A 27,433-nucleotide genomic window follows, 5' to 3' on the forward strand; every position below is an offset into this window, starting at 1 on the left:
AGCACATAAATCGCCTATGCAAACTACTATTTGCATAGATAGCATTAGTTTTATCAAAATTGCTGATACCTTACCTGAGAATTTGTATAATCTGGAGATAACAGTGTTGCAACAATGTGAAAATAAGAAATAAAAATAGCTAATTCTATTTAACAAGGTTGTAGATGGGGGTTCTCTCAACTGACTTTGTGTGTGTACGGCTTAGGCTTGGTGGCCAACTCTCGCCTTATATGGCTGTGCTTCGTCACAATTCCCACAAGGTAAAAGAGGAAAGCATTTTACGCTCTGCTGTATTACCAAAACACCTTTCTTTTTTTCTTTCTTTTTCTCTCCCCCTGCACAGAGAGAGAGAGAGAAGCGTGCTGTATTTTTAAAGCATAAATTTCGACCAGGGAGATCACGCTGCAGGTTATCAAAATGCCTCCGAAGGCTGCACATGGCTAGTGCAAGTGCTTCCGTGCATTTTTAAGCCATTTAAATGTCTTTTAAGCACATTTTACGATGCCACTGCTTTGTCCCAGTCCATAGGAGAACTCAGTTCCCGGCCCTCAGTCCCCAGCAGCTGCGAAGCAACTGACCACGGCGGCGGTCAGACCTGCGACGCAGCAGAGAGTGCTAAGAATCACTGGCTCCGGACAGGCCGCCATTGAAATATGAACCTGGCAACGTTTAACGCTAGAACCTTATCTAGTGAGGCGAGTCTAGCAGTGCTAGTGGAGGAATTAGAAGGCAGTAAATGGGATATAATAGGGCTCAGTGAAGTTAGAAGGCCAAAAGAAGCATATACAGTGCTAAATAGCAGGCACGCCCTGTGCTACCGGGGCTTATCGGAGAGAAGAGAACTAGGAGTCGGATTTCTGATTAATAAGAATATAGCTCGTAACATACAGGAATTCTATAGCATTAACGAGAGGGTGGCAGGTCTTGTTGTGAAACTTAAGAGGTACAAAATGAAGATTGTGCAGGTCTACACCCCTACATCCAGTCAAGATGACCAGGAAGTCGAAAGCTTCTATGAAGACGTGGAATCGGCGATGGGTAGAGTGAAAACCAAATACACTATACTAATGGGCGACTTTAATGCCAAGGTAGGCAAGAAGCAGGCTGGAGACAAGGCAGTGGGGGAATATGGCATAGGCACTAGGAATAGCAGGGGAGAGTTATTAGTAGAGTTTGCGGAACGGAATAAGATGAGGATAATGAATACCTTCTTCCGCAAGCGGGATAGCCAAAAGTGGACGTGGAAGAGCCCGAAAGGCGAGACTAGAAATGAAATAGACTTCATACTCTGCGCTAGCCCCGGCATCATACAATATGTCGACGTGCTCGGCAAGGTGCGCTGCAGTGACCACAGGATGGTAAGAACTCGAATTAGCCTAGACCTGAGGAGGGAACGGAAGAAACGGTACATAAGAAGCCGAATAATGAGTTAGCGGTAAGAGGGAAAATACAGGAATCCCAGATCAAGCTACAGAACAGGTATTCGGCTTCAACTCGGGAAGAGGACCTTAGTGTTGAAGATATGAACGACAATCTTATGGGCATCATTAAGGAGTGTGCAATAGAAGTCGGCGGTAACTCCATTAGACAGGATGCCAGTAAGCTATCGCAGGAGACGAAAGATCTGATCAAGAAACACCAATGTATGAAAGCCTCTAACCCTACAGCTAAAATAGAACTGGCAGAGCTTTCGAAGTTAATCAACAAGCGTAAGACAGCTGACATAAGGAAGTAAAATATGGATAGAATTGAACATGCTCTCAGGAACGGAGGAAGCCTAAAAACAGTGAACAAGAAACTAGGAATTGGCAAGAATCAGATGTATGCGTTAAGAGACAAAGCTGGCAATATCATTACTAATATGGATGAGATAGTTCAAGTGGCTGAGGACATCTATAGAGATTTATACAGTACCAGTGGCACCCACGACGATAATGGAAGAGAAAATAGTCTAGAGGAATTCGAAATCCCCAAAGTAACGCCGGAAGAAGTAAAGAAAGCCTTGGGAGATATGCAAAGAGGGAAGGCAGCTGGGGAGGATCAGGTAACAGCAGATTTGTTGAAGGATGGTGGACAGATTGTTCTAGAGAAACTGGCCACCCTGTATATGCAATGCCTCATGTCCTCAAGCGTACCGGAATCTTGGAAGAACGCTAACATAATCCTAATCCATAAGAAAGGGGACGCCAAAGACTTGAAAAATTATAGACCGATCAGCTTACTGTCCGTTGCCTACAAACTATTTACTAAGGTAATCGCAAAAAGAATCAGGAACACCTTAGACTTCTGTCAACCAAAGGACCAGGCAGGATTCCAAAAAGGCTACTCATGAATAGATCATATTCACACTATCAATCAGGTGATAGAGAAATGTGCGGAATATAACCAACCCTTATATATAGCTTTCATTGATTACGAGAAAGCGTTTGATTCTGTCGAAACGTCAGCAGTCATGGACGCATTACGAAATCAGGGTGTAGACGAGCCGTATGTAAAAATACTGAAAGATATCTATAGCGGCTCCACAGCCACCGTTGTCCTCCATAAAGCAAGCAACAAAATCCCAATAAAGAAAGGCGTCGGGCAGGGAGATACGATATCTCCAATGCTATTCACAGCGTGTTTACAGGAGGTATTCAGAGACCTGGATTGGGAAGAATTGGGGATAAAAGTTAATGGAGAATACCTTAGTAACGCAGGGGACCAATTGCAATGCATGCTCACTGACCTGGAGAGGCAAAGCGGAAGAGTGGGTCTAAAAATTAATCTGCAGAAAACTAAAGTAATGCTTAACAGTCTTGGAAGAGAACAGCAATTTACAATAGGTAGCGAGGCACTGGAAGTCGTAAGGGAATACATCTACTAAGGGCAGGAAGTGACGGCGGATCCGGATCATGAGACGGAAATAATCAGAAGAATAAGAATGGGCTGGGGTGCGTTTGGCAGGCATTCTCAGATCATGAACAGCAGGGTGCCATTATCCCTCAAGAGAAAAGTATATAATAGCTGTGTCTCACCAGTACTCACCTACGGGGCAGAAACCTGGAGGCTTAGGAAAAGGGTTCTACTCAAATTGAGGACGACGCAACGAGCTATGGAAAGAAGAATGATGGGTATAACGTTAAGGGATAAGAAAAGAGATGATTGGGTGAGGGAACAAACGCGAGTTAATGACATCTTAGTTGAAATCAAGAAAAGGAAATGGGCATGGGCAGGACATGTAATGAGGAGGGAAGATAACCAATGCTCATTAAGGGTTACGGACTGGATCCCAAGGGAAGGGAAGCGTAGCAGGGGGCGGCAGAAAGTTAGGTGGGCGGATGAGATTAAGAAGTTTGCAGGCACTGCATGGCCACAATTAGTACATGACCAGGGTTGTTGGAGAAGTATGGGAGAGGCCTTTGCCCTGCAGTGGGCGTAACCAGGCTGATGATGATGATGATGATAAGAGAACTGCGGTGGGGGGTTATCAATTTTAGTGTTTAAATTGAGCTTGTTTACCAGCAACCATTTACTGCTTTCACACAGCTTGCCCACTTTAAAAGCTATGTGTAATATAGTTTGTGATTTAGTTCATGAGCCAACTCCGAAAGTAGATTTTACTGCTCCAAAATGCATTTTTGGCTGCTCCGAATAGCATGTATCAGTAGCGTCACCACATTACAGTGAAACAACAACAGGTCTATTGGTAAAATGTTAAGCTTTACTGAAGTAATTCAGTCTTTTTGTTTGATGTCCTCTAAAAACTTTTTTTCCAGCCTTGTAGCTGATTGCTTCTTCAAGTTGATAGAAGATGCTGGCAACATAAAGTTGAGTGTCATCGAGGATGCATTCACCACTGTAATTGCCTTGAACATCAAAAGGCACAGCTGTGCTATTGGTGAGTTTATTTTATAGTACTGTTTTGTGTTTGATATCGTGGAGCGTGTGTTGCAGGTTGGACACTGATGATGATGATGGCGTCGGCACCTAATTGTAAATGCATTGCAACAATGCAACAACTGGATATGCTGTTACTGCCTTCTGACATGTTGTCTCATGGACTTGACAGGTGCAGGCAGGCAGAGGTGTGACGATGAACCAATGAAAGCTGCGCACTCTATTGAGTGATCTTGTACTTATTGAAGAAGCAGTGTAACTCGCAGGGGTCATAGTGACAGCGCACTTGGCATTCATCGGATTGGACGACACGTCCGACAATTGGTCCCTGTTTATGCATTGTCATCAAGCATACAGGCTCGACCAGTAGTCATTGTTATAATTCTGAAAACTACCGCATGTGTGGCATGCAATCTGGTAGACGGGCTTGTCTTTCTGGAAGGGGCCACAGCATTTGTGATGTGACAATGATGTGATGCAGCAAGCTTGTATTGCACAAGAAATAGACATAACTTTTATAATGAAAAAAATATATATCTTTTTTTTATTTGCTCTGCTGTGAGCGTATGAAGCACAAAATTGTGTACTGTGGGAACATGTCACTGAGGCTTTATGAATGACTGTCAGGTAAGGGAGAGCGACGCAGAGAATTGTTGTGCAGGATATTCGTGGCACTATCAGTATAAGAAACTGGCACCTAAAGTTATCAAGCTTGAAGCACATCCGAAAACTCCAAGCATGTTCCTTGCTCTTGGCTTCAGCATTGGCCATCATTTCATTTTGCTGTGCTGTGCCTTATTCTTTTTTTTGCATTGTTCATAAAACTGCAAAGGTATAGAGAAAAAGCTCGTGGTTCAACTACGGAAACAACTGCTACAGTACTTGCCCAAGTATGCAATAGTATGTACTCGTAACATTGTGCTTAAGCGAAGTGCCTTGTGCTTGCAGGATGCATCATGAAAATAATGGAGGTGCTGCAAGCTCACGAGCATGTAGCATCCTTTCTTGCCAAAGCCCTAGAGGTCTTTACAAAGAAGTTTGGCTTGAAAAGCATTGTTGGTGACTGCATCAGGTGAGAGAGAGTTCTGCATCAATTTTCTTCAATTTTCAGTTTCCTGGTGGATATTGTGTGGAAAATTCTGCTGTGAGTTGTAGGGTTGGTTAGCTTTTGGTAAGAAAGAATGCAGCAACACAGTAGCACTGACATACAAACGGCCCTTGTAGCTTTGCCCAAAAGTGTGGCTTCACTGCAGCATGCCCCATTCAAGCATTAATATGGTAACTGTGACACCGACATCCACCATCGCGGTTGTGTCGTGCAGGGATGCCGAAAATGAGGGAACACAAAAGAGTAGTAACCGCTCTTCATTTGTTTGTTGGTGGTCACCCTTTATTTGTTTGCCATTCATTAGCGATGCTGAAAGCTCACACCAGCTTGAAGCATACTTAATACTTTTAGTACCATTGTTCGTAAAGCACGATGTTGCTGACACGTGAAAGCTGTCAACGAAATTCGCTCTGTGACATGTGTGGCAGTGTCAATTTTTTTCACTTACATCGCCGCGTGTGAAACAGCCTTGATGCCAGAACCAGCAGTGGTTGGTACTCCTGTGAGATAACAGACACCACATACAAAAATGCCTCTGCATAAGACGAACTGCCTGAAATGTCACCAATCCTTGCATAGAACTTCAGTAAATCATTAAACACAGAATGCCCAATACATGTACTTTTTAAAAGGGCACCGTGCAACATAAAAGAAAGTGAAGAAAATAATTCACCAACTATTACGATACTCCTTACTGCGAAATTCATTGAGCAATATATTGGCTAGCACAGACAATCTGTCTCGTGCAGCATGTTGCAGGCAGAGTGAAGTGTGACGCTACTGCCTCGCTAATAGGGAGATCACGAGAGACTGTGCGTGGGTGCCATGTGATCGTGGCTCAGAGCAGTCACTGCAGACAGACCTTTGCTAATGAAGCGCTTTGTTTCCATACAGATGATGCACGCTAATCTGGCGCCATCTCATACCCATTGTCACCGCACAGCCCATCTTGTGCGGCACTGCGCTTTTCTTCTCGCACTTTTTCCATACCCTCCTCCTCCCCTTTTCGCCTCATGGTTCCACTATTCTCCTCTGATTTTCTTGTCTGCTTTCCTCCTCGCATTCTCTTCACTATTGCTGTCTTTCATCTCCCGTTGCGCTCCATGTTCGCTTTCATCCTTCGCTATGCTCATTAACTCTGTTACGAGTAACAGGCGCAGGGACAGGCGTCTAAGAGCTGCGTGCTAAAAGAGAGGAGGCGGGGCTAGCGACATAAACATGACGTGGTTTCTTGGCTCCAGTATCGGAGAAGGTAGAAGGCGAATGTCACTTGTGGACGCTAGTCGGGGCAAAGAGAGAGCACGTCTATGTTGGCACTGAAGTTCACCTTTTGGCAGCATGGCAACTTGACATACTCTCACACTTGACAGCATGAGTCAACTTGACATACTCTAGCATTAAAACGGTCCCTAGACGGGGCCCTGCAACTTCCTATATATAACCGAAATTTGTGATGGCGCATAATCAGGGGCCCGTTAATATTGTTACATAGTAGTTTGTGACGCTACAGAAAGACATTGTGAGGAGAAGAGGAAGATGAGGTGATGCTGACATTGTTCAGTGGTAATGCTCTACCCTGCAGTTTCAAGCTATACATTGTCCCTGTATATATATATCCCCTGTAAATATTCTTCCCCTTTATATTTAGTGGAGGTGCGGAGTAGCATCACTAGCCACAGCAGCAGAACAGAGGTGTTGTCCGCTACGGAGATCCAGATCCAGGCTGTTGTGAGTTTACAGGGCATGTAGCACAGGCATTGTGCCAAATAGTAATTGTGTTAAGGGTCATAATGTCCCAGACACAGAATGCTCATTACGTTGCCTGTGTGCCGCAGGTATCAGATGGGGGCTTACTGAGATAAAAACAAGAAGCTGGGTGCCTGGCATAGACTGTTTCTGTCGCCATTCCTACTCACATGTCTATTTCTTGCATGCAGAGAGCTGTGCTACCTGGATTCCTTGGAGAATGCCCAAGACGACGGCGGCATCCGGAATCTTGCCACTTTTCTTATGGAGCTGACAGACAGGATGCCTGATTTAGTCCAAAAGTCAGCTGGCTTACTTGCTGACTTGCTCAATGTCAAGGTTTCTATCTGTTTTTTGTTTGTTTGATAGATGAACACAACTAATAACGCAAGCTTCCAAACCAAAGTTGAGTTTTTTAGTATTATCATGATTTCTTTTTTTTTTTTGACAATTGCCCCTGCTGTGGTGCACGTCTCCTTTCCTTGCGTGGCAGTGTGTGGCTGTCAGCACGGCTGAGTGCATGTTCAGCCCGCACGTCCTGCTTTATATGTTATCTGCTGTGTGTTCAAAGAGTGGCCATGTCGAACTGCTGTGGCATCATGTACACTGTCCTCACACGTGTTCAATACTGGAGGTAGCGAAACCCCGAGTTTTGGAGACGTGTTGAAGTAAAAGGAAGATAAAGCTTTCGTTCCCCACTGCCAGCACTTTTTATGACAGCGTCTTCCACTGCAGGCAACGCTATCAGCCACGAGGGGTGGAGTGAACGCGAAAGCTTTGCTGGCTCACTTCATACCACTGATGTGAAGATATCGTCGACATCGCATAAAAGCGTATCTTTTGTTGCCAGCTCTCAAATTCAATAAAATTATTTTTTTTCTCATTCAAATTCACTCTCCAACTGCCGGATAATTAGAAAAATCTTGCTGACCCTTCCCTGTAAAAAAAATCCATCAGCGACTGTATTTACTTGCATATAAGGTCGTATTTCAATGTAACAGTATTTCTGTATAACGGAGCAGATTGTAAATTTTACTGAGTTTATTATATCAAGGTTTAGCTGTAATTGAACACCCCCGGAATAATCGTTGTGGGTTGAATCTGTGAATTTCACCGTGTGGTGTGGTTTCACGGAAGGGCTGCAGGTGCTGCCATAAAGTCACACCATAAGACAAAATTCTTTCTGCCATAAGGTCGTACCTCAAGGCGAAATCATGTATAATCTGCATCCCGGCTTTACTGTTCAATTTCTTTAATTCATGATGTTGGTTATGCGCTAAAGTATAGAGTGCTGCCTCACCTGCCACGGTTTATAAGTTGCTGCAATTTACGCTGTTGCTGCGATACAGTTGAACCTCGCTATAACGAAATCGGCGGGAAACACGAAAAAATTCGCTGTCGCGAGAATTTCGTTGTTGCGAAAAGAGACAGCACAGATGGGTAATGCATTGCAGAAGAAAACTTTACTGTTCAAATTCCGTTAGCCTACTTTGCAAGCTTTGCACGAAGATATAGAACTGCATTGTTGACAGTACAAAGTGTGCCGCATGCGTCGACCAGCAGTGGCAGTACTGCCGTAGCGCAGAATTCTCGGTCAACTGCTTTCGGAGATGCGATCACTTGCCGAGATTTTTCGTAACTCGGTACCGGACGCGGAGCAACAGCGCATTCAGCAGCATTTCTCTAGCGCACGCTGTTACCCGTAGGCGCCGACGCGTCCGGTGCCGATCGCAAAAGCGATCGTATCTTGTGTACGCGAAGGCAAACGATCGGGATAACGGCCCTTTCGCGCAAATCTACGTCCGGCGTAGAATCCGCACACGATGTCTGTCGGGTGTCACCAAAACCAGCGTTCTTGAAGCAAGGAATACGCATTCCCGGACAATTGGTCAATCATGGCCCTATGCGTGACACTCCATATGCTGCGACCGCCATCTCAAGCGCCATAACCAATTCCACGTAGGTGGGACGTAGATTTCTTTGTTTCTGCTGCATTTTTCTCACCGAGGCGCACATTACGCAGTGCACTGCCGCGATAGGGGATTGTTCGAAACGCGCGTCCAGTTTGCGTTCAGTCTCGCCTCACGCGATTGGCCTAGGCCTCGCCGAGTCGTCAGCCGCAGGGAACGCAAAATGAACGCGCGTTTCGAAGAACGATCTACGATCTCGCCTGGTAGGCGTGCAAACACCGTCGTCACATGTCGGTTGCAACGTGCGTGCCGCTCATGGTGCCGCTTCAAACGGGCGATCAACAAACAAGACGGCGGCCATGACGTGTTTCCAGCGCACTGATTGCTTCCGGCGCTTGTGTCCTGTTCCTTACTTTGTGGTTGCATGTGTTTGCGCTGTAAACGTTTTTATGTCAAGCTTGGTTGTTCTTGTGAACAAAAATGGCGGCACCCGCACAAGTGTAATGTGGTGGTATTTAACGCAATTTTAATGCAGAACAATCGCATTTGAGCACATTTCGGAACCTGCTAGCCTTACGCAATATGCAGAGTTACGTTCCGGCAAATTTCGTTGATGCGGGATTGCATTACAGCTACATTTCGTTGCCGAGAGGTGCGAAATGCATTGAAGCCAATGGGTGTTCGCCGGGGATACGAAAATGTTTCGTTGTTGCGGTATTTCGTTATCGCAGGTTCCGACTGTATATCACTTGAGGCAAATCGCAAAATAGCACGTACGACAACACAAGGGAACGAACACACACAGCTACTAACAACTCTTTGAGTCTCTGCTAATGACTCAACTTTTTCACAGAGAGAAGGCATATGCATTGGTTCCTTCCCTGCGCCTCTCTTAATGGACCTAGTTCTCGCTCATTACGATAGGATTCTGTGCACTAGCTTGAAAGGATTGGAGGTTGCAAAATTTCTTAGGTGTGTCGATGATTATCGAGTGTTTCTACAACGTGACAATGAATTCTTGGCTTCTGCCACATGTGCTGTTTGTTCAGTTTATCGCGTGTGCCTTAAACCTCTTATTACGTCATGTGAAGAGCCTGCTAATGGTTTTATTAGGTTTTTAGATCTCGCGCTTGTTTTCTCAGACAGTCATGTGTGTTGGAGCGGTGAGCCCCAAGGAAAGAAAGCCATTCTACCATTTCAGCGCATTCCAAACTAGTTAAGTGGGACATCATTAACCTTTGTTTTAGAAACACTCTTCTAAAATCCTGCCATCACCTGGTACACAGAAACTTCTAAAACCAAGTTTCACATCTAAGCGCAGCTGGCTACCCCTTACAAATGCTGACAGCAGTGGCTTGATGGCCCTATTACAGATTATCATGCTAAAAAAATGCGATGATCACCCAGATTCCACTGCCCAATAGAGCAGAGGCAGAAAAGTGGTGGTCATGCCGTACTTGCACCAAGCCAGCTGTAATCCGAAGAAATTGGGAATCATTTTGGCGTTGACATCGTCTTTTCGGGCTCTTTGAAACTGTCTGGTTTGTGCGCGAAAGTTAATACTACAAAGAGGCACAATGACTGTAATGAAAAGCACCGAGAAGAATTTGCTTCGTGCATGAAAGGAGTGGTGTACCGTATTACTTTAGACTCTGGGAAAGTGCCTCGATCGCTTATGGGAACATTCGAACAATGTTAATAATCTGGTAAAGACTGGTCATCTAGCCACACACTGCTTGCATTGTGGCCGTAAACCTTTGAAAAATCACAAGTGATATCTAGAAACCAAGATCAAGTGACCAGAGAGATCATCGAGACAATCAAAATGATTAGAAATTATAGCTATGTAAGTTTCCCATCCGTTTCGCTTTCAAAGAAGGAAATCTTGTTCTTATTGCGGTAGCTGCCTATAGTGGATGATTTTGCTGAAAAGAAATCTATGTTGCGACGGTGGCCTTTTTTTCTCTCTATTCTTTTTTGTTGCTGTTGTACTATGGTATATATGGGGTAACCATGCTCAATGAGAATTCAGTTAGTAGCACTGTGTCTTCATTCCCTTCTGTTGTCCTACGTGCTATGTTGTGCTTTGCCTCAAGTTATGCAGTACCAACTAGCGCACCAGTATGTTCTCTTGATTATCACCCTCGCATATACAGGGGGTGACTTCTAGGCTAAGCATTCTGCGAAAAGAAATCTCTCCTTATATTCGAATAAGTACAGTAATACTGTCACTTTGTATTTAATTCTTAGAGACTGAGATAAGGCTTCCCTCTTAGTAGTGTCGACGTCCCATTTTTCGGGTTCCCTAGGGGCCGCGAAATCGTCTGAAAAATCGGGCAGTTCGAAAAAATGAATGCATCTTTTACTGCCACCAAGGGCTGAAATCGGCACAGGCATGTCCGAAGTAGCTCTGAAGGCCTGCCAGTACACTTAATAGGAGTATCGGTGCTCGTACACTGACAGGAGACGGTGGACGCACGCGTGTATGATTAACGAATACTAGGGGTGTGCGAATATTTAAATTTTCGAATACGAATCGAATGTGAATAAAGCAAAGAACTGTGATCGAACATTGAATTGAATATCGAATATGTGTGTAGCATTAAAAAGTTGCAAAATGTGGTAACAATAGCTTTATAACCCTTGTTAAAAATAATATTGCACATTACCAGGCTTGGTTTAACTGCTGGTTAAAAAGACACTCATTACAGATAATGTGCTCAGGTAATGACAGGTAAAGCTCTCACTTAAGTAATGCACTTTTTAGTGGTTATCATGCTGGAGAATTAACTGCTCAACATGTTCATAAGGTAAACGCTCTATATGTACTGTGACAACATTTCAAACGGTAGAAAATACTTTCACTTGGAATTGAAGTGGCAGCGATAGCGAAGTACTTCTGGGCGAGTGTACTTAAAAGCGGGTACGTGAAGCAACCAATGGACTGCCACCACTCACAAGGATCCTTGCCCCTTTCGAGAAGATGCTTTTCCGCATAGTCTGTAACTTCCCTCTCAGAGGCAGATACCAAATGTGCGTTCTCCTTGTTCATCATTAGACCGTCGAAAGCTTTCCATACAGTGGATACCACCAGCAGACACGAACTCAACGCTGGCATGGCAGTGTCCTCACTGGGCTCTACGCCAGCTGCGTGGAGCTCCCTTGTTACAATGTCTTTCAGCTAGATCATCAAGCCAGACGCCTGATGAACTATGTCCTTAAAGCGTGGATCAAGAAACATGGCCAGATTGGCCACTTCATCAAATTCGTACACAGCAAAACGAGTCTTGACACATTTTGCGAGATTGTTAGCGAAGGCTGAGTTGCCTTTACAATCTCCGAGGCACTGCAGCGTCCCAAAAATAATTGGAATTTGACAGGACAATGAGGGGTACTTTCGAGCACTTAAGATCACAGTTGAGTCAAATAAGGTCTTCATTGCCTCCAAAAACTCCACTGCATCTCTTCACTTTGCAGAGTTAAAGTTATCTAAGCTCGTGTCCGAAAGGGTGAGCTCAAGTCTGATGGACTTCAAGAGCTCAAGGAGCCTTGACAGCATCGGGTCTTGACTGTTCCATCTTGTGTGAACATCCTGCACAACATAGAGCACGTCATTGTTAAGCTACGTCTGCAGATCGTTCAGTCTTTTCTGTGCACTATGGCTATGCTTATAATGCACTGCGATCGCTTTCGCTTTCTTGTGGAGTCTGTTGAGTGCCGGAGTACACGACATTTCATTGCTGATCACTAGGTGCAGAGTGTGCGCAAAGCAGGCTCGCTGGAGCCAAGGCGGTCTCCTGGCAGATGCTCGGATATTGCGGCCGCTGTTCGTCCCGATGTACTTCACGCAGTCGATTGGTATCTCCCAGTCGGTGAATAGATGATCCAATGACGCAGCTATGTTCACAGCCGGGCGACTCCGGCACATGTCGCGTGTTCAAAGTGAACTTTTCAAGTCGAACTTCACCGCAGGAAAATGACGCGAGAGGCTTACAAAACCCTCGTTGGCACGCGACGTCCAGATATCACTAATAATAGCGAGAGTGTTTGTTCCGTGTTCAAGTGCTTTTCGCGGCTCGTGTCGTACCTTTGCCCTTGTGTCATTGTAATGCGCGTGACGAGCACACGTGACAATTTTGTTGGCGATGGCTGACTGCAGCACGACTTTACAGCTGCTTCGACCAGTGCTTAGAACTGATGTGGCAGAAATGGTGAAGAAAAGAATGGCTGCCACATTCTGGTGAAGTGTGTTTTCTTTCTTCTGAGACAATGAATGCTCTCTCTGCTGAAGTATATCGTCCAGTGTCGGTTGATTCTTGAACGAAGCGTTTGCGGGAGCCTCTTTTTTGTACTCTTCCATCAACAAAGGGTGCTGTTTCATGTGATTTTGAACAGTAGTGGTCATTCCCGTTGGCATTTTAAGAGCATGATCACACAACTTGCACCGAGCTGTCGGCGACGAGAGCTTTCTGTAGTGCCGCCAAAGGAGACTTCTTCCGGCTTTCATTTCTTGCTTGCTCGGTGGCTCCTCATCTGCAGTTGATGCCTTTCTTGGAGAACACACCTGATCGAGGGCTGTATCAGCACTGAGATAGTCGCAAATAGCGCAGTGGCGAAGTTAGCGTGTTTTGCGCTTGTCTCACGGAGAAGCAGCATAGTAGGTAGCAAAGAGCCGGCGCTTATGTGAGAAAAGCGGGAATGCTAGACGGGAATCGTCGATGGCGATGCAAACTTCTCCTTGGACATATTTTTTTCTTTTTAATTTCCAAACATCTAAAGATTGTCCAAGCAAGACTTTTGGGATACATATTTTATTACGTATATTTACACAGCCCTAAAGGACGTCATATATTGTAATGAAAGAGCCATAGAATACAGCTTCGTAAAAAGAAACTGAAACTGATCGTGTCTCACGTGCGTCATGCAGATAGACTGAAACAGTGCATACAAATAATGAGCCGGTCATGCGAAGTTCTCAGTGAATAAACATGTTCTGAGGAGAATGCGGAGCAAGCATATAATTTGTTACTTGCTCAATTATTCCGTCTGGCAGAATATGCGTCGTTTCTATCGTTATTCGGCCCTCTTTCAATATTCGAAAATTTCCAAATATGCATTTCTCGAATCGAATACGCTTCGAATAAGGAAAATATTCTATTCGTATTCGAAATTTCGAATATTCGCACACCCCTAAAATACATATTGTGTCCTGTGACAGTTGCCCCTTTCCGCTCTTAATATGCTTCACCGCAGTACATTGCGTATGCTTTACCGCATTACTATATTGTGGCGAAGCTTTCTTTTGGAAACCGGCGTTATGTAACACGTTGAGCATTCCGCGCTTTGAAGCCGTCCGCGAGGATTACAATGGCGGAGTCAGCGCCACTGCTGACAGCAGCGAATTCTTTCAATGAAAAATACGGCACCAAACAGAAATCTTGGTAATGAGCGCCAAAGCAGCTAGGCCTAGGATTGCTGATGTGGTGGTTACAGCTGCCAGTGGACCGGTGTGTGGAAGCGCCGGTGCCAGGCTGCGAGATAATGAAAATGTTGGTGGTGGTGGCTTCTTTGTCTGTCGAACTTGCAATGTCTATCTGCAATTAATGTCTATCGAACCTGCAGACACTGCAGAAAGTCTGGTAAATTGGATGGCGAAGGTTTTTGGCCTCAAGAATTTTAGATGTTCTTATGCATTGGTTCTATGGGGTAGGTACGTGGCTTTCCTGCGAAAGTATCCGAATTAGTCCTTGACTGTATTGTAGGAAATTGCTCAGTATGTTCTAATCAATGAAAAGTCAAATGATGGAAGTCGGCTGTAGCATTTTCTTCAGAAGAAATGTGGCTAGCTAGAGGACCATACAAACGAAAACAAACAGGTGCTTTGTGTGGTTCTGTAGTTGGCACTATATATATATTTTTTTCTCAATATGTTTAGGTGCAATTAACTATCCCAAATTCATGTCCTCATATTCTTTTTTCAGAGCTACACCATGCGGAATGGAGTGTTGACAGTTTTCTTCAAGATTGTGCTCAATGTCCTAAGCAAAGAGGGATTGGACAAAAAGGAGAAGGAACTGAGAGACACACTCCTTGACCACCTGGAGGTTTTTCTTCCAGCATATCACTAGCATTCACTTTGAGAGCATTGAGGCAGGGTGTACAGTTAGATATGGACCAACAAAAATGTCCAAAGAGTGGCCGGAGTCCAAGCTAAGCCTGTAGTGGCAACTAAATTTCTGCATTCTGCTTCTACCATGGCAACACAAGTTGCATGGAACTACATATAATTTGCAGATCTTGCTATGAACTACTAAAGTTTTTTGAGGTTATCACTGATGTATTCCCAGACCAGTGAGAGATTATCATTTCAGTTCAATTAATGGCATCGTCGGTTTCCAAAATGTAGATGGAAGTTTTAGTGTGAGGCAGCTTCACGTGTTAATTTAGTGTAGTTATTTATTTCTTGCTGAAGACTGGGCTGACGCGCGGTTAATCACAAATGTTAATGTTACGATCGCTAGTATGTGGTTGGTTCACTAACCTTTTCATTTGTGACAGCAGCATATTCAGTAAAAACAAAAAATGTATTTGTGCCTGCCACCTATATGTTGTACAGTATACTCTAACAAATGTTTGCACTTTTTGGACCTTATCTTGTCCTCAAGCAGTAATGGCCATCTATCTTGTGTGCTCAGTACTTCCAGGACGTGAGTAACATGGATGTTATCAGCTTGACATAGCATTCTCGACAGGAAAGTATCAAGTGTTGAGTTTTTAAGGAGAGATATGCAAGCAAGACAGATGGCGATTATTGTTTGAAAAAAAAAAGTTAGACACACCCCAGAGCGTGTTAGCTGTTTTTAAAGTGTACATCTAAGAGCAGAAACTGTCTGACTCTTTGTAAACAAGGCAGATATAAGTGACATCAACTAGTGCCAAGGCTTATCTTCCACAATTATTGCACCCATTTTGAATTTTTACATGCAGCATATACTTTTCATAACTATATGCATGGCTTTGCCTCTTTGTGCTTCGCAGTTGAAGAAAAATTCCAGACCAGGACGAATTTTTCTTCAACTGCGAGGCTTTTCTTTCAAGGAACCCGTATGGGTTTCCTTTGTAGCAGTTGCTACAAACAGGTGGATGTCCGATTTTCTCTTTATTTAAGGCATAATTTATGGTCAGTTTTTAGGACGCTCGCATTTCACGATGCTTTTTCGCGGTCCCGAGAAAGTCGTATAATCGGGTTTCCATTGTATGCCAGTGCCCGCTTGTAATGAGGCGTGCGCTGTAATAGATATAATCGCATGCCTGTGGGCAACAGATGCATGAGCATCTAGAGATGACCCTTTGAGAATTTAGAAACCAGATAGACATCAGTTTTTAGGTGATCAACGAACAGAAACAGCCTACGAGAGGTGATAAAAACTAGCGATTGCGCTATCGGTTGCTGAAATGCCAGCATAAAGAAGTCCTGGAATGAAAACCAAGAGACTAAGGAGCAAATGAAAAACCACTTGTATCCACACACGGTGGCAGCACTTGCTGGGCAACAAAGAGTTGAAAAATTGGCATGTGTTTGTTTCAAAGATACAGATGGCGCCATAAATATACGGCATCAACCATTTGGTACTTGTTCGCGGCACTGTATATTTATGGCATTGACTGTCAAAGGATTAAACATGTACAGTCAGATCTGTTAAAGAAGCCGAGAATACCTTACAATAAGATGGATAGGTGGGCTAGTTGGTATTGCATTACAGTATCGAAACTTTGGGCGTAGCAAAAAGCGATATATGAGGAAGGGACACACAACACAAACGCTTCCAAATTCCAGTGCGCGTGTTGCATTCCCCTTCCTCGTCTGTTGCCTTTTGCGACACTAAGTTTCGATATCGAAAATATGTTTCTTAGATTTGTCTTTTTTGTGGTATAAAACTTGGGCCAGTTGGCGTTGCACAGTTCGGATTTCGTAGGACCACCACTTAGATGAAACACAAGCAAAAGAAGGATGCATACATGTCTTTTCTTTTCCTTGTGTTTTATCTAAGCGCTGGTCCTACAAAATGTGAGATGACGTTTGTTATAAGCATACATTTCATAACATTAATAACCTGAGGAAAAATGTCAGACTCTTATAATTAGTTTCATTGCTGCTCATTATGTCAAGGTTCAACTATAATTTTGCTTCTTGCGCTCCACAAGGCACAAGTATCCTTTATCTTGCTGCATCTTGTGAACCCTGCCTTCTCACACATGTCGTAATCTCGTTCTCTAGGAGCACATTTTGGATGAGAATGCCTATGTGCGAAGCAAGGTCTTACAGCTATGGCAAGACATGTGTCACAAGAAGTGCATTCCACTGGACAGGCAACAGGCAGTGCTCACAGACATCACCAACAGGCTGCATGACAAGTCTAAGATCGTCCGGAAGCATGCAGTCCGCTTCATTTCTGCCTACCTTGCCAGCAATCCCTTCCTTGCCAAGGTGCGATGATGCCAGCAGCATTGTATATGCATAAACTTCAGCGCCATGCGCTGCCAAGAAAAAATGCCATATTTGTTTAATTCTAACGTGTCCACGAATGTAATGCGCAATTTTTCATGGCTAGAAATGGAAGATGCGACTCCCTCGACTGTAACACTCACTCCGATATTCATAATTTAAAAAAATGACAAGGGCAATGTCTTAGATATCCCACTCACCCTTTTTGGTGGTAAGAAAGAAAGTACTAATGGCAATTTGCACAAACTGAAAAAGTAAGGTAATTGCATCTGAACTACTGTGAATGATTCATCGTTACTCTCGGACACGTCCTTATCACATCAATAGCATTGGAGCATCTCGACTTCGGATCTGTCTGTGGCTTTTCGGATACCGCAGCCTAACAAACTTACACTGTGGGCACAAAGGCGGTGCTATTCTGGACCCTGTCAAGTTTTGCTATGCTGTTGAATTCTTCCATGTTGACATTCTGAGCCGATCAGAAAGGACATAACTACCCTTTCACTTAACCAGATAAAGCATAACTGCCTTTTGAGCCAATAAGAAATGACGAGGTCGACAACATGGTAGAATTTGGATTGACAGTGTTCACTGTAGCACCACCCAGGTGACGTGTGGGTTGGAATACAGAAATTTTTTGTCAACAATGATAGCACATCACTATTGCAGTTTTGGTTTCATACTCGAATCTAATGCACATTTTTTTACGGTCATTTTCTGGGAAATTTTTTGAGAAAAAAGCCTGTCATGCATGTTCTTCGTTCTTCAAGGTTCCGTGTTCACGCTTTCACAGAACTTATTTGCCAGATATATTTCTTTTTGACATGTGTATTGTTTTCTCCACTTCAGTGGAACAAAATACGTGAAAGCGATGACGTAGCTAGCACAATCTTTCTTGCACTTTGACGCGCTGTCTCGGACTTCCTTCCTTATTGAGGTGGGCATATTGCGCTCTCAAATTTGTCGTAGTCATGCATATTATCAAGTCGTTCAAACACAGAACTGGTTCATGCCTGCAGAAACATCGTGTGACAATGCCTTCTTTACTTTCATCACTGTCTAGTTGTCACCTGATGAACTGAGGAAGAACCTTGCTGAGGAAGAGGAGAAACTGCAAGCTCTACGGATATTGCACAAAGATGGTGAGCAGTTTCACTATTGTGGCGCTCTGCAACCATGCACACGAGGTTGCATGGCCGCTTTGTGATTGCAGTGGATTGCGAAAATGCTTATCTACCTAACCTTAGTTGAACGTTAGAGGGTTTTGCTTGTCCGTTTATGCATTATCCTTGTGGAATGACAGGCTGCCGGAGAAGTGGAAAGCAGTAGCAACGTTGGTAGTGACATCTTGCTATGCACTGAATAAATAAACTGTGGCGCTCGATGTCCCAAAACTGCGCAATAGCTTATGAGGGGCTCCAGATAAATTTTGACCATGAGGGGTTCTTTAAAGTGCACCCAAAGCGTAGTACATGAGCGTTTTTGCATTCAGACCCCACGGGAATGCGACAATTGTGGTCAGGAACCGAACCTGAGACCTTGTGCTGAGTAGTGCAACACCATAGCAACTAAGCCACCATGGTGGGTGCGTTCTGCATTGTTGAACCACAACACGATGTAAAGTTTTTCATACATGGGTGCTCCCTCTGAGAAAAAGAGGAAAGGACTGCAAGTTAGTGATTATGTGGCTGCCAACGCTTCACACCTGCAGCTAAGACGAGCATGACTGGTCACTGCAACAACAGCTCTGTGTCCTCGTCTCTGGTTGAACTTTGGGCCACAAGATAACGCCACATAGATAACGCCTATGTAGCGAACCAAATATATTCCAGACAGTATACGTATATTGGCAGACTAATGTTCTCCACTCGGGAACCCCATGGTGTCAAAATTAACCAGCACCCTGTCGCAACAACATCTCTTGTAGCCTGCACTGCCATTATGGGACATTACTTCCACCAAAATAATTTTCATGGGGACAAGACTGCAATATAAGTGCCTCCCTTGAGGTTGTTCTGTGGGGGTGCGTCTTTTATTGGTCATCTTTGATGTGCAATTGTCCTTCACTAATCCAGTTAGCAAGAACAAATTAGTTTATGCTTTGGGTAAAAGCTTCCCCGAGTAACACAGTCGTCATTTTTTATTCTGTCAGTCATTGTTACTGTAGTACCAATACGTTCCCTGCCTCTCAGTGTGGTTTCACACTTTCATTAGCACGTGGCACACAGCAATAACTAATCTGGAAAAAATAGAGTACGTCACCCAACACAAAAGTTGCAACACAAAACCATGCTTAATGGTACTTCATAAATGGCCTACTGTGTCTACCGATAACGGGAAACGAAGACTTCTTGTTTCTTAGTTTGTTTGTTTCATTAGCAAAACTTGCCAGTTGGTGCTGAACACACAAAAAACAATAGCATAATACTCCAGACAAACAACAAAAAGAATAAGATTCATACCAGCGATCAGCTATTGTATCGTTCAACCAGATAGCTGTTGAAATATACATGCACATAGTTCCCTCTACAAACTTTTGTAAAGCAGTTGAAGGAATGGTACGTGCTATTCAGCAGGGACTTAAGTGTTTCCCTCATAAAGGCATACCTTTTTTACATTTTCCTGGTTGGATACAGGTTATTTCTTGAGTAGCTTATGTTCCTGAGAAACTGCAATGAAATGCTTAAAAAGGTAGGAGGAAATGCAAACCAGTGGAATCTTTCACTGAATTTGTCCTTTGGAAATTCTTAGGTGATATAATGCAGTTCAGTTAAAAGCCAATTCTTTTGCTCTTTTGTCACTGGTGCGAAGATCACCCATCTCAGTTGTCACAAAGTTCAGTCACTTGAAGCAGCAGATAAGAATTGAATGAAATTGAGCAGTTAAAAGGCATTATGTACAGTTGAATTTCGCAATAACAAAATCGGCGGGGAATGCAAAAAAATTCGGCTTCGCGAGAATTTCGTTGTTGCGAAATGAGACAGCATAGACAGGTAATGTGTTGCAGAATAAAACATTACTGTCAAAATTCCGTTGGCCTACTTTGGCAAGCTTTGCTCGAGGATATATAGAACTGCATTGCCTACAGTACAAAGCCTGCCGTATGCATCGATCAGCAATGGCAGCACTGCCGTGGAGCAGTATTCTCGGTCAATTGCTTTTGGAGATACGATCACTTTTGCGAGATTTTGTGCAACTTGGCACCCGACACAGAGCAACAGTGCTCGACGCATGCAGCAGCATTTCCCCATCGCACGCTGTCGCCCGTAGGCGCTGACACGTCCGGTGCCGAGTGCGGAAGTGATCGATCGACTACCCGAAGGTAGTCGATCGAGATTACAGCTCCTCCGCACAAATCTACGTCTGGCAGCAAATCTGCACATGACGCCCGTCGAGTGGCACCAAAACAAGTGTTCTTGAAGCAAAGGATGTGTATTACGACTCGATGCACGGCATTCCAAGCTGCGACTGCCATCACAAGCGGCATAAACAATTCCTCGTCAGTAGGACATGCATTTCCTTGTTTTTGCAGCATTTTTCTCGCTGAGGCACACATTATGCACTGAACTTGGTGAGCAAAAACCACCGTCAAATGTCGGTAGCAACATGCTGCCGCTTCAAACTGGCAATCAACAAACAAGATGGCAGCCGTGACGTGTTTCTGGCACGATCGCCTGCGGCACTTGGTTATTTTTGTAAACAAAAATGGCGGCACCCATGCGAGTGTAATGTGGAGGTATTTTATGCAATTTTAATGCAAAGCAATCGCATTTGGACAAATTTTATAGCCTGCTAGTCTTGCACGAGTAGGTAATATACGGGGTTACATTCCGACAAATTTCATTGATGCAGGATTGTAGTACAGCGACATTTCGTTGTCACAAGAATGTCATTATTGCGGGTTTCGACTATATATTACTGCAAACCTGATGTCTGCTTTTCGCACATGCTCAAGCATCCCAGTTAGCCTTTAAGAGTTACACAAGAAACCTAACCACAGTCATTCTGTTAAGGGGGGGGACACGGGTCATAGAGATCCAAGAAATCACGAAAAAATAGGTTTCTTGGAAATGGTGTTTTCATAATATAAAAACACTGCCGCATGTTCTGACCAAGTTTCCCGCGTCAGCATATAAAAATGCTGTCAGGTTTGCCTCATAACTGGGCATAACTGCAGTTAGCTATAACAGAGCTTTGACTTAACCACGTTTTGCGTGCTCGAGTAACTAGGGTATTAGTAGCATGCATAGATGAGTAATTTTTGCCATCTGCAGCAGATGATGAAGACGAAACAGAAGAGAATGAGGCAGATTCTTCGTGGATGGGAATCCTTCCAGGACTGCAAGATGTGCTCCAGGAGGGTGATGAAAAGGAGAGGGACATGTCCTTGACCGAGTTTGAAGAAAGCGTGGCACTTGATGAGTAAGCCAAGTTGTTTCCACGATGGTTCCGTCTTACTCCTTTACAGGATAGGCAACACTTTGCACTTTAGCTGACTGCAATGTTTGTCATGTTGTACTTTTCACACTGTAAGCAACGTAAAACTTAAAAAGTACAGTAGGTTAGCGGTAGCTTCCTACTGTTTTTTGATGATGGTTCTGGACACGCATACACAACAGCTGAGCTAAGACTTAGGTACTTTGATTTTGTCTTGACAGCAGTCTTCCAAAAAAGCTCATTTCTAAAGAATAAAGTGGGCTACATGTGCCACAGACGCAATGCGCGGAAGACTTCCTTGCTATGCATCTGGAACTGTCATTAGAGAGTTTTAAAAATACCACCCTTGAGCAGCTTTGCATAACACAAAAGCCCAAAGGCTTTTGCATGCCCTGTTTGCATTATTTCGCATGCCTGGCTGACAGCCTTCCATAGCGTTGGGTCCCCTGCATGTAAAACTCTCTATTACACATTTGTCGGTGGTTGCCTGCCTTGACTCTCTTGGTTACGGTGCTTATGTTGTGCCAACCGGAATATGTATCAAAAATTTAAATGCCAACATGCTCAAAAACAAGTTCTTTGTGTAAATGCGATTTGTTAGGTATTGCTATTTAATGTCACAAAAGCCAGTTGTAGCGTGTTTCAGTGGCTTCATTTTTCACTTATGATGGCTTTATTGTCTGACTGGACTTGTCAAATATTAACGTACAGCAGCCAGCCGACTTTCCAGATGCTCGAACTAGTCATACTGTACTGATGGCACCATCACATGCTATGTAGGTGTAGTGCATCAGTCACAGTACGCATGTTGCTTTGGGAAGTGAAACCTAGCCAGTTGTAAATCTCTGCATGGCACAAAGCAAGGCTTCTCGAATAAGTTTTTTTGCTTGGCATTCTCAATGCATCTGACAAATTTTCTTTCAGGATCTTGAATAAGATAAGAGCGCTACTCAAAGACGGCAGCTGCGCGGAGGCGGTCGCAGTGCTCAAGAAGGCCATTGCCACATATCCAGATGTGAACCTCTTCTGCAATCTGACTGCTGACGAGGAGAGCTCGTGAGTGTTGGCATTCATTTTGTGACACGGGAACGAAAAGTGGTCAATTGCAGCTGACCTTGTTTTTGCTCTGGGATGCATTGATTGCACGCCGGAGCAGTTGTCAACATGCTGTTCATCTTTGACTCACTCAAATTTTTTTTTATGCTTTTCTACTTTTGGCCCCGCCTCAGAGATGAGAACAAGAGTGAGGAAAATGGTGTCAAGGACAACACAGATCCAGTCCTCTTGAATGTCCTGAAAAAAATTTATCAGGGTATGTAGGATGAGCACGTTTCTCGCCCTTTCCTATGGCCAAAAGATTTTGTCCTCATTTTACGGAATTTAACTGCACAGACAAAACCTGCAGTAAAATTCCCTGGTCAGTTCGGATTATCCACCCACATCCTCGAAGTTATTGAACCCCAACCAAGCACTTAGCAAGAGTAGGCAGTATGAATGTGCAAATCCCAGTCTTACAGTTGAATGCAAGCTGCTCAGCACTCGATTCTTTGGTGGTGATGCCCACACTGTCTGGCTACTTCATGCGCCTTCATCCACCGTCTGTTATCCTAAGGATTCCATGACCGTTAGTTCACTTCCCAGTATGTTATTTCAGGAACCAAGGTTGCTGTGCCTGACACACCAGCATCTGAGACAGAAACAGCTCCACCGGATCCCCCGCCCAATGATGCTGGGTCTGGTGAGGCCAAAGTGGAGCTCTACAAGCAGAAGATGCTTGTTTTGTATCTCAAAGTGAGTGCGCTTGATATACAATTACATTATTTGTCTCTGCTGCAGAACTCTATTTCTTGTCTAGGTATCAACATGCATGGGGTGTTTTGCATGTGTCACAGTGAATTGCTGCTAAGGGTTCTTTCCAGACTTTTTTCATGTGCTTTGTGGGTACGTAACCAATATGGTTGCTTCTTCAATCTCTGGAGGTGATGCTGTGCTGTGGGTTGCTTGTTACTTCTTTAAGTTGCAAGCCTGCACAGAGGAGTAGTGCCAGTTAGTTTCTCTGTAGAAACAACATCCAATATAAGTGGCTAAATTCCATTTTCTTTCATGTTGAAATGCAACATCAGTATTGATGGATGACTACAACGGTTATCAATTGCAGGCAGGTACAGCTTATGCCACCGAATGCTGGTATAATTATATTTTCACAGTGGCAGCATCAGTCCTTTAGTACATTCTTAACTGCATTTGTTTTTTTTTTTCACTTTATGAAAGATTTGTTAGTAAAAATAGTCCTCTAGACATTTTATTTCACTTTCACTGAAATTGTGGAGAAAATATTATATTGGGGGCGAAATAGCTAATGGACAATTAAGTAAACAACTGAATAACGAGAACAAACATTTTTTTTAATGATAACTAAAATATTTGGGGTGGTCAACAGATTAACAAACTGGGCTAGAATGGTTTCCTCTACTTCTCGTTGAAACCGTACAAAACAGTTGTCACGCTTCCTTGAAGAGAAAGCATTGTTGTACTGCACACTCATGCTCGTCTTTAAGATAATTCTTTCAACATCTTTGATGCCATTCAAAATTCCCTAGGGATGCTGATATTAAAAGAAGTTCACTTCTACTGCGATTTCACAGGAGTGAGCAAACATAATTGACTATCAGATCTACAGGGTGTCCCAGTTACCAACTTGGACCAAGATTTTAAAAATACCCAAGAGCTCTAAAGAAATCATACCATTTGCACAGTAGCCGTATGTACTTATGGCCAGTATTTTTTTCATCACAAAGTATTAATTATTCCTTTTAATTAGTGAACTTTCTTATTATTGCTTGAATCGCAAACATATCAATTACAAAGTTGTTGTCATCATCATCATCATCATCAGCCTAGTTACGCCCACTGCAGGGCAAAGGCCTCTCTCATACTTTTTCAACTACCCCGGTCATGTACTAATTGTCCCTGCAAACGTCTTAATGTCATCCGCCCACCTAACTTTCTGCGGCCCCCTGCTACGCTTCCCTTCCCTTGGAATCCAGTCCGTAACTCTTAGTGACCATCGGCTATCTTCCCTCCTCATTACATGTTCGGCCCATGGCCATTTCTTTTTCTTGATTTCAACTAAGATGTCGTTCACCCGCGTTTGTTACCTCACCCAATGTGCTCTCTTTTCTTATCCCTTAACGTTACACCCATCATTCTTCTTTCCATAGCTCGTTGCGTCATCCTCAATTTCAGCAGAACCCTTTTCGTAAGCCTCCAGGTTTCTGCCCCATATGTGAGTACTGGTAACACACAGCTGTTATACACTTTCCTTTTGAGGGATAGTGGCAAGCTGCTGTTCATGATTTGAGAATGCCTGCCAAACGCACCCCAGCCGATTCTTATTCTTCTGGTTATTTCAGTCTCATGATCCGGATCCGTGGTCACTACCTGCCCTAAGTAGATGTGTTCCCTTACCACTTCCAGTGCTTCGCTACCTATCGTAAACTGCTGTTCTCTTCCGAGACTGTTAAACATTACTTTAGTTTTCTGCAGATTAATTTTCAGAACCACCCTTCTGCTTTGCCTCTCCAGGTCAGTGAGCATGCATTGCAATTGGTCTCCTGAGTTACTAAGCAAGGCAATATCATCAGCGAATCGCAAGTTGCTAAGGTATTCTCCATCAATTTTTATCCCCAATTCTTCACACTCCAGGCCTCTGAATACCTCCTGTAAACATGCTGTGAATAGCATTGGAGAGATCGTATCTCCCTGTCTGACACCTTTCTTTATAGGGATTTTGTTGCTTTCTTTGTGGAGGATTACGGCGGCTGTGGAGCCGCTATAGATATCTTCCAGTATTTTTACATATGGCTCATCTACACCCCGATTCCGTAATGCCTCCATGACTGCTGAGGTTTCGACTGAATCAAACGCTTTCTCGTAATCAATGAAAGCTATATATAGGGCATGGTTATATTCTGCACACTTGTCTATCGATTGATTTATAGTGTGAATATGGTCTATTGTTGAGTAGCCTTTACGGAATCCTGCCTGGTCCTTTGGTTGACAGAAGTCTAAGGTGTTCCTGATTCTATTTGCGATGACCTTAGTAAATACTTTGTAGGCAACCGACAGTAAGCTGATCGGTCTATAATTTTTCAAGTCTTTGGCGTCCCATTTCTTATGAATTAGGATTATGTTAGCGTTCTTCCAAGATTTTGGTACGCTCGACGTTATGAGGCATTGCGTATACAGGGTGGCCAGTTTCTCTAGAACAATCTCACCACCATCCTTCAACAAATCTGCTGTTACCTGATCCTCCCCAGCTGCCTTCTCCCTTCGCATAGCTCCTAAGGCTTTCTTTACTTCTTCCGGCGTTACCTGTGGGATTTCAAATTCCTGTAAGCTATTCTCTCTTCCACTATCGTCGTGGGTGCCACTGGTACTGTATAAATCTCTATAGAACTCCTCAGCTACTTGAACTATCTCATCTATATTAGTAATGATATTGCCGGCTTTCTCTCTTAACGCACACATCTGATTCTTGCCTATTCCTAGTTTCTTCTTCACTGTGTTTAGGCTTCCTCCGTTTCTGAGAGCCTGTTCAATTCTATCCATATTATAGTTCCTGATGTCCGCTGTCTTACGCTTGTTGATTAACTTAGAAAGTTCTGCCAGTTCTATTCTAGCTGTAGGGTTAGAGGCTTTCATACATTGGCGTTTCTTGATCAGATCTTTCGTCTCCTGCGACATCTTACTGGTTTCCTGTCTGACGGCGTTGCCACCGATTTCTATTGCGCACTCCCTAATGATGCCCATGAGATTGTCGTTCATTGCTTCAACACTAAGGTCCTCTTCCTGAGTTAAAGCCGAATACCTGTTCTGTAGCTTGATCCGGAATTCCTCTAGTTTCCCTCTTACCGCTAACTCATTGATTGGCTTCTTGTGTACCAGTTTCTTCCGTTCCCTCCTCAAGCCTAGGTTGATTCGAGTTCTTACCATCCTATGGTCACTGCAGCGTACCTTGCCGAGCACGTCTACATCTTGTATGATGCCAGGGTTCGCGCAGCGTATGAAGTCGATTTCATTTCTAGTCTCACCATTCGGGCTCCTCCACGTCCACTTTCGACTAACCCGCTTGCGGAAAAAGGTATTCATTATCCGCATATTATTCTGTTCTGCAAACTCTACTAATAACTCTCCTCTGCTATTTCTAGAGCCTATGCCATATTCTCCCACTGACTTGTCTCCAGCCTGCTTCTTGCCTACCCTGGCATTGAAGTCGCCCATCAGTATAGTGTATTTTGTTTTGACTTTAGCCATCGCCGTTTCCACGTCTTCATAAAAGCTTGCGACTTCCTGGTCATTATGACTGCATGTAGGGGCATAGACTTGTACCACCTTCAATTTGTACCTCTTATTAAGTTTCACCCCAAGACCTGCCACCCTCTCGTTAATGCTATAGAATTCCTGTATGTTACCAGCTATTTCCTTATTAATCAGGAATCCGACTCCTAGTTCTCGTCTCTCCGCTAAGCCCCGGTAACACAGTACATGCCCGCTTTTTAGCACTGTATATGCTTCTTTTGTCCTCCCAACCTCACTGAGCCCTATTATATGCCATTTACTACCCTCTAATTCCTCCAATAACACTGCTAGACTCGCCTCACTAAATAGCGTTCTAAAGTTAACGTTAGAACGTTCTAACGTTGTAGGTCACCTCAAATAACCTCCGAATCAAGCATTTGTTTAGTGCTCAGCTTTGCCTCGTTGGTTTTTCCAAGAAAAAGAAAAGCGCATAAAACATACAAAATACGAAATAGATACGCGCTCGCGCGCTGCTACTGAAGTGGT

The 27,433-nt window shown here is 43.8% G+C and overlaps 1 protein-coding gene across 5 annotated transcripts in view; it reads left to right on the forward strand.

Moving 5' to 3' along the window:
• LOC135912966 (condensin complex subunit 1-like) overlaps positions 1-27,433 on the forward strand; it is a 75,094-nt gene that overhangs the window by 8,002 nt on the left and 39,659 nt on the right. For 3 of the 5 annotated variants that reach the window (XM_065445587.1, XM_065445586.1, XM_065445589.1), the window contains exons 7-16: positions 3,759-3,880; positions 4,828-4,951; positions 6,925-7,072; positions 14,625-14,747; positions 16,922-17,131; positions 18,213-18,291; positions 21,424-21,571; positions 22,511-22,642; positions 22,816-22,898; positions 23,241-23,377. In XM_065445587.1, coding sequence (XP_065301659.1) covers positions 3,759-3,880; positions 4,828-4,951; positions 6,925-7,072; positions 14,625-14,747; positions 16,922-17,131; positions 18,213-18,291; positions 21,424-21,571; positions 22,511-22,642; positions 22,816-22,898; positions 23,241-23,377 — 1,306 coding nt within the window. The remainder of the gene's footprint in view (positions 1-3,758; positions 3,881-4,827; positions 4,952-6,924; positions 7,073-14,624; positions 14,748-16,921; positions 17,132-18,212; positions 18,292-21,423; positions 21,572-22,510; positions 22,643-22,815; positions 22,899-23,240; positions 23,378-27,433) is intronic. The other 2 variants (XM_065445590.1, XM_065445591.1) reach the window with 2 other exon arrangements.

Source organism: Dermacentor albipictus, unplaced genomic scaffold (genome assembly GCF_038994185.2).
Source record: "Dermacentor albipictus isolate Rhodes 1998 colony unplaced genomic scaffold, USDA_Dalb.pri_finalv2 scaffold_13, whole genome shotgun sequence".
NCBI lineage: Eukaryota > Metazoa > Arthropoda > Arachnida > Ixodida > Ixodidae > Dermacentor > Dermacentor albipictus.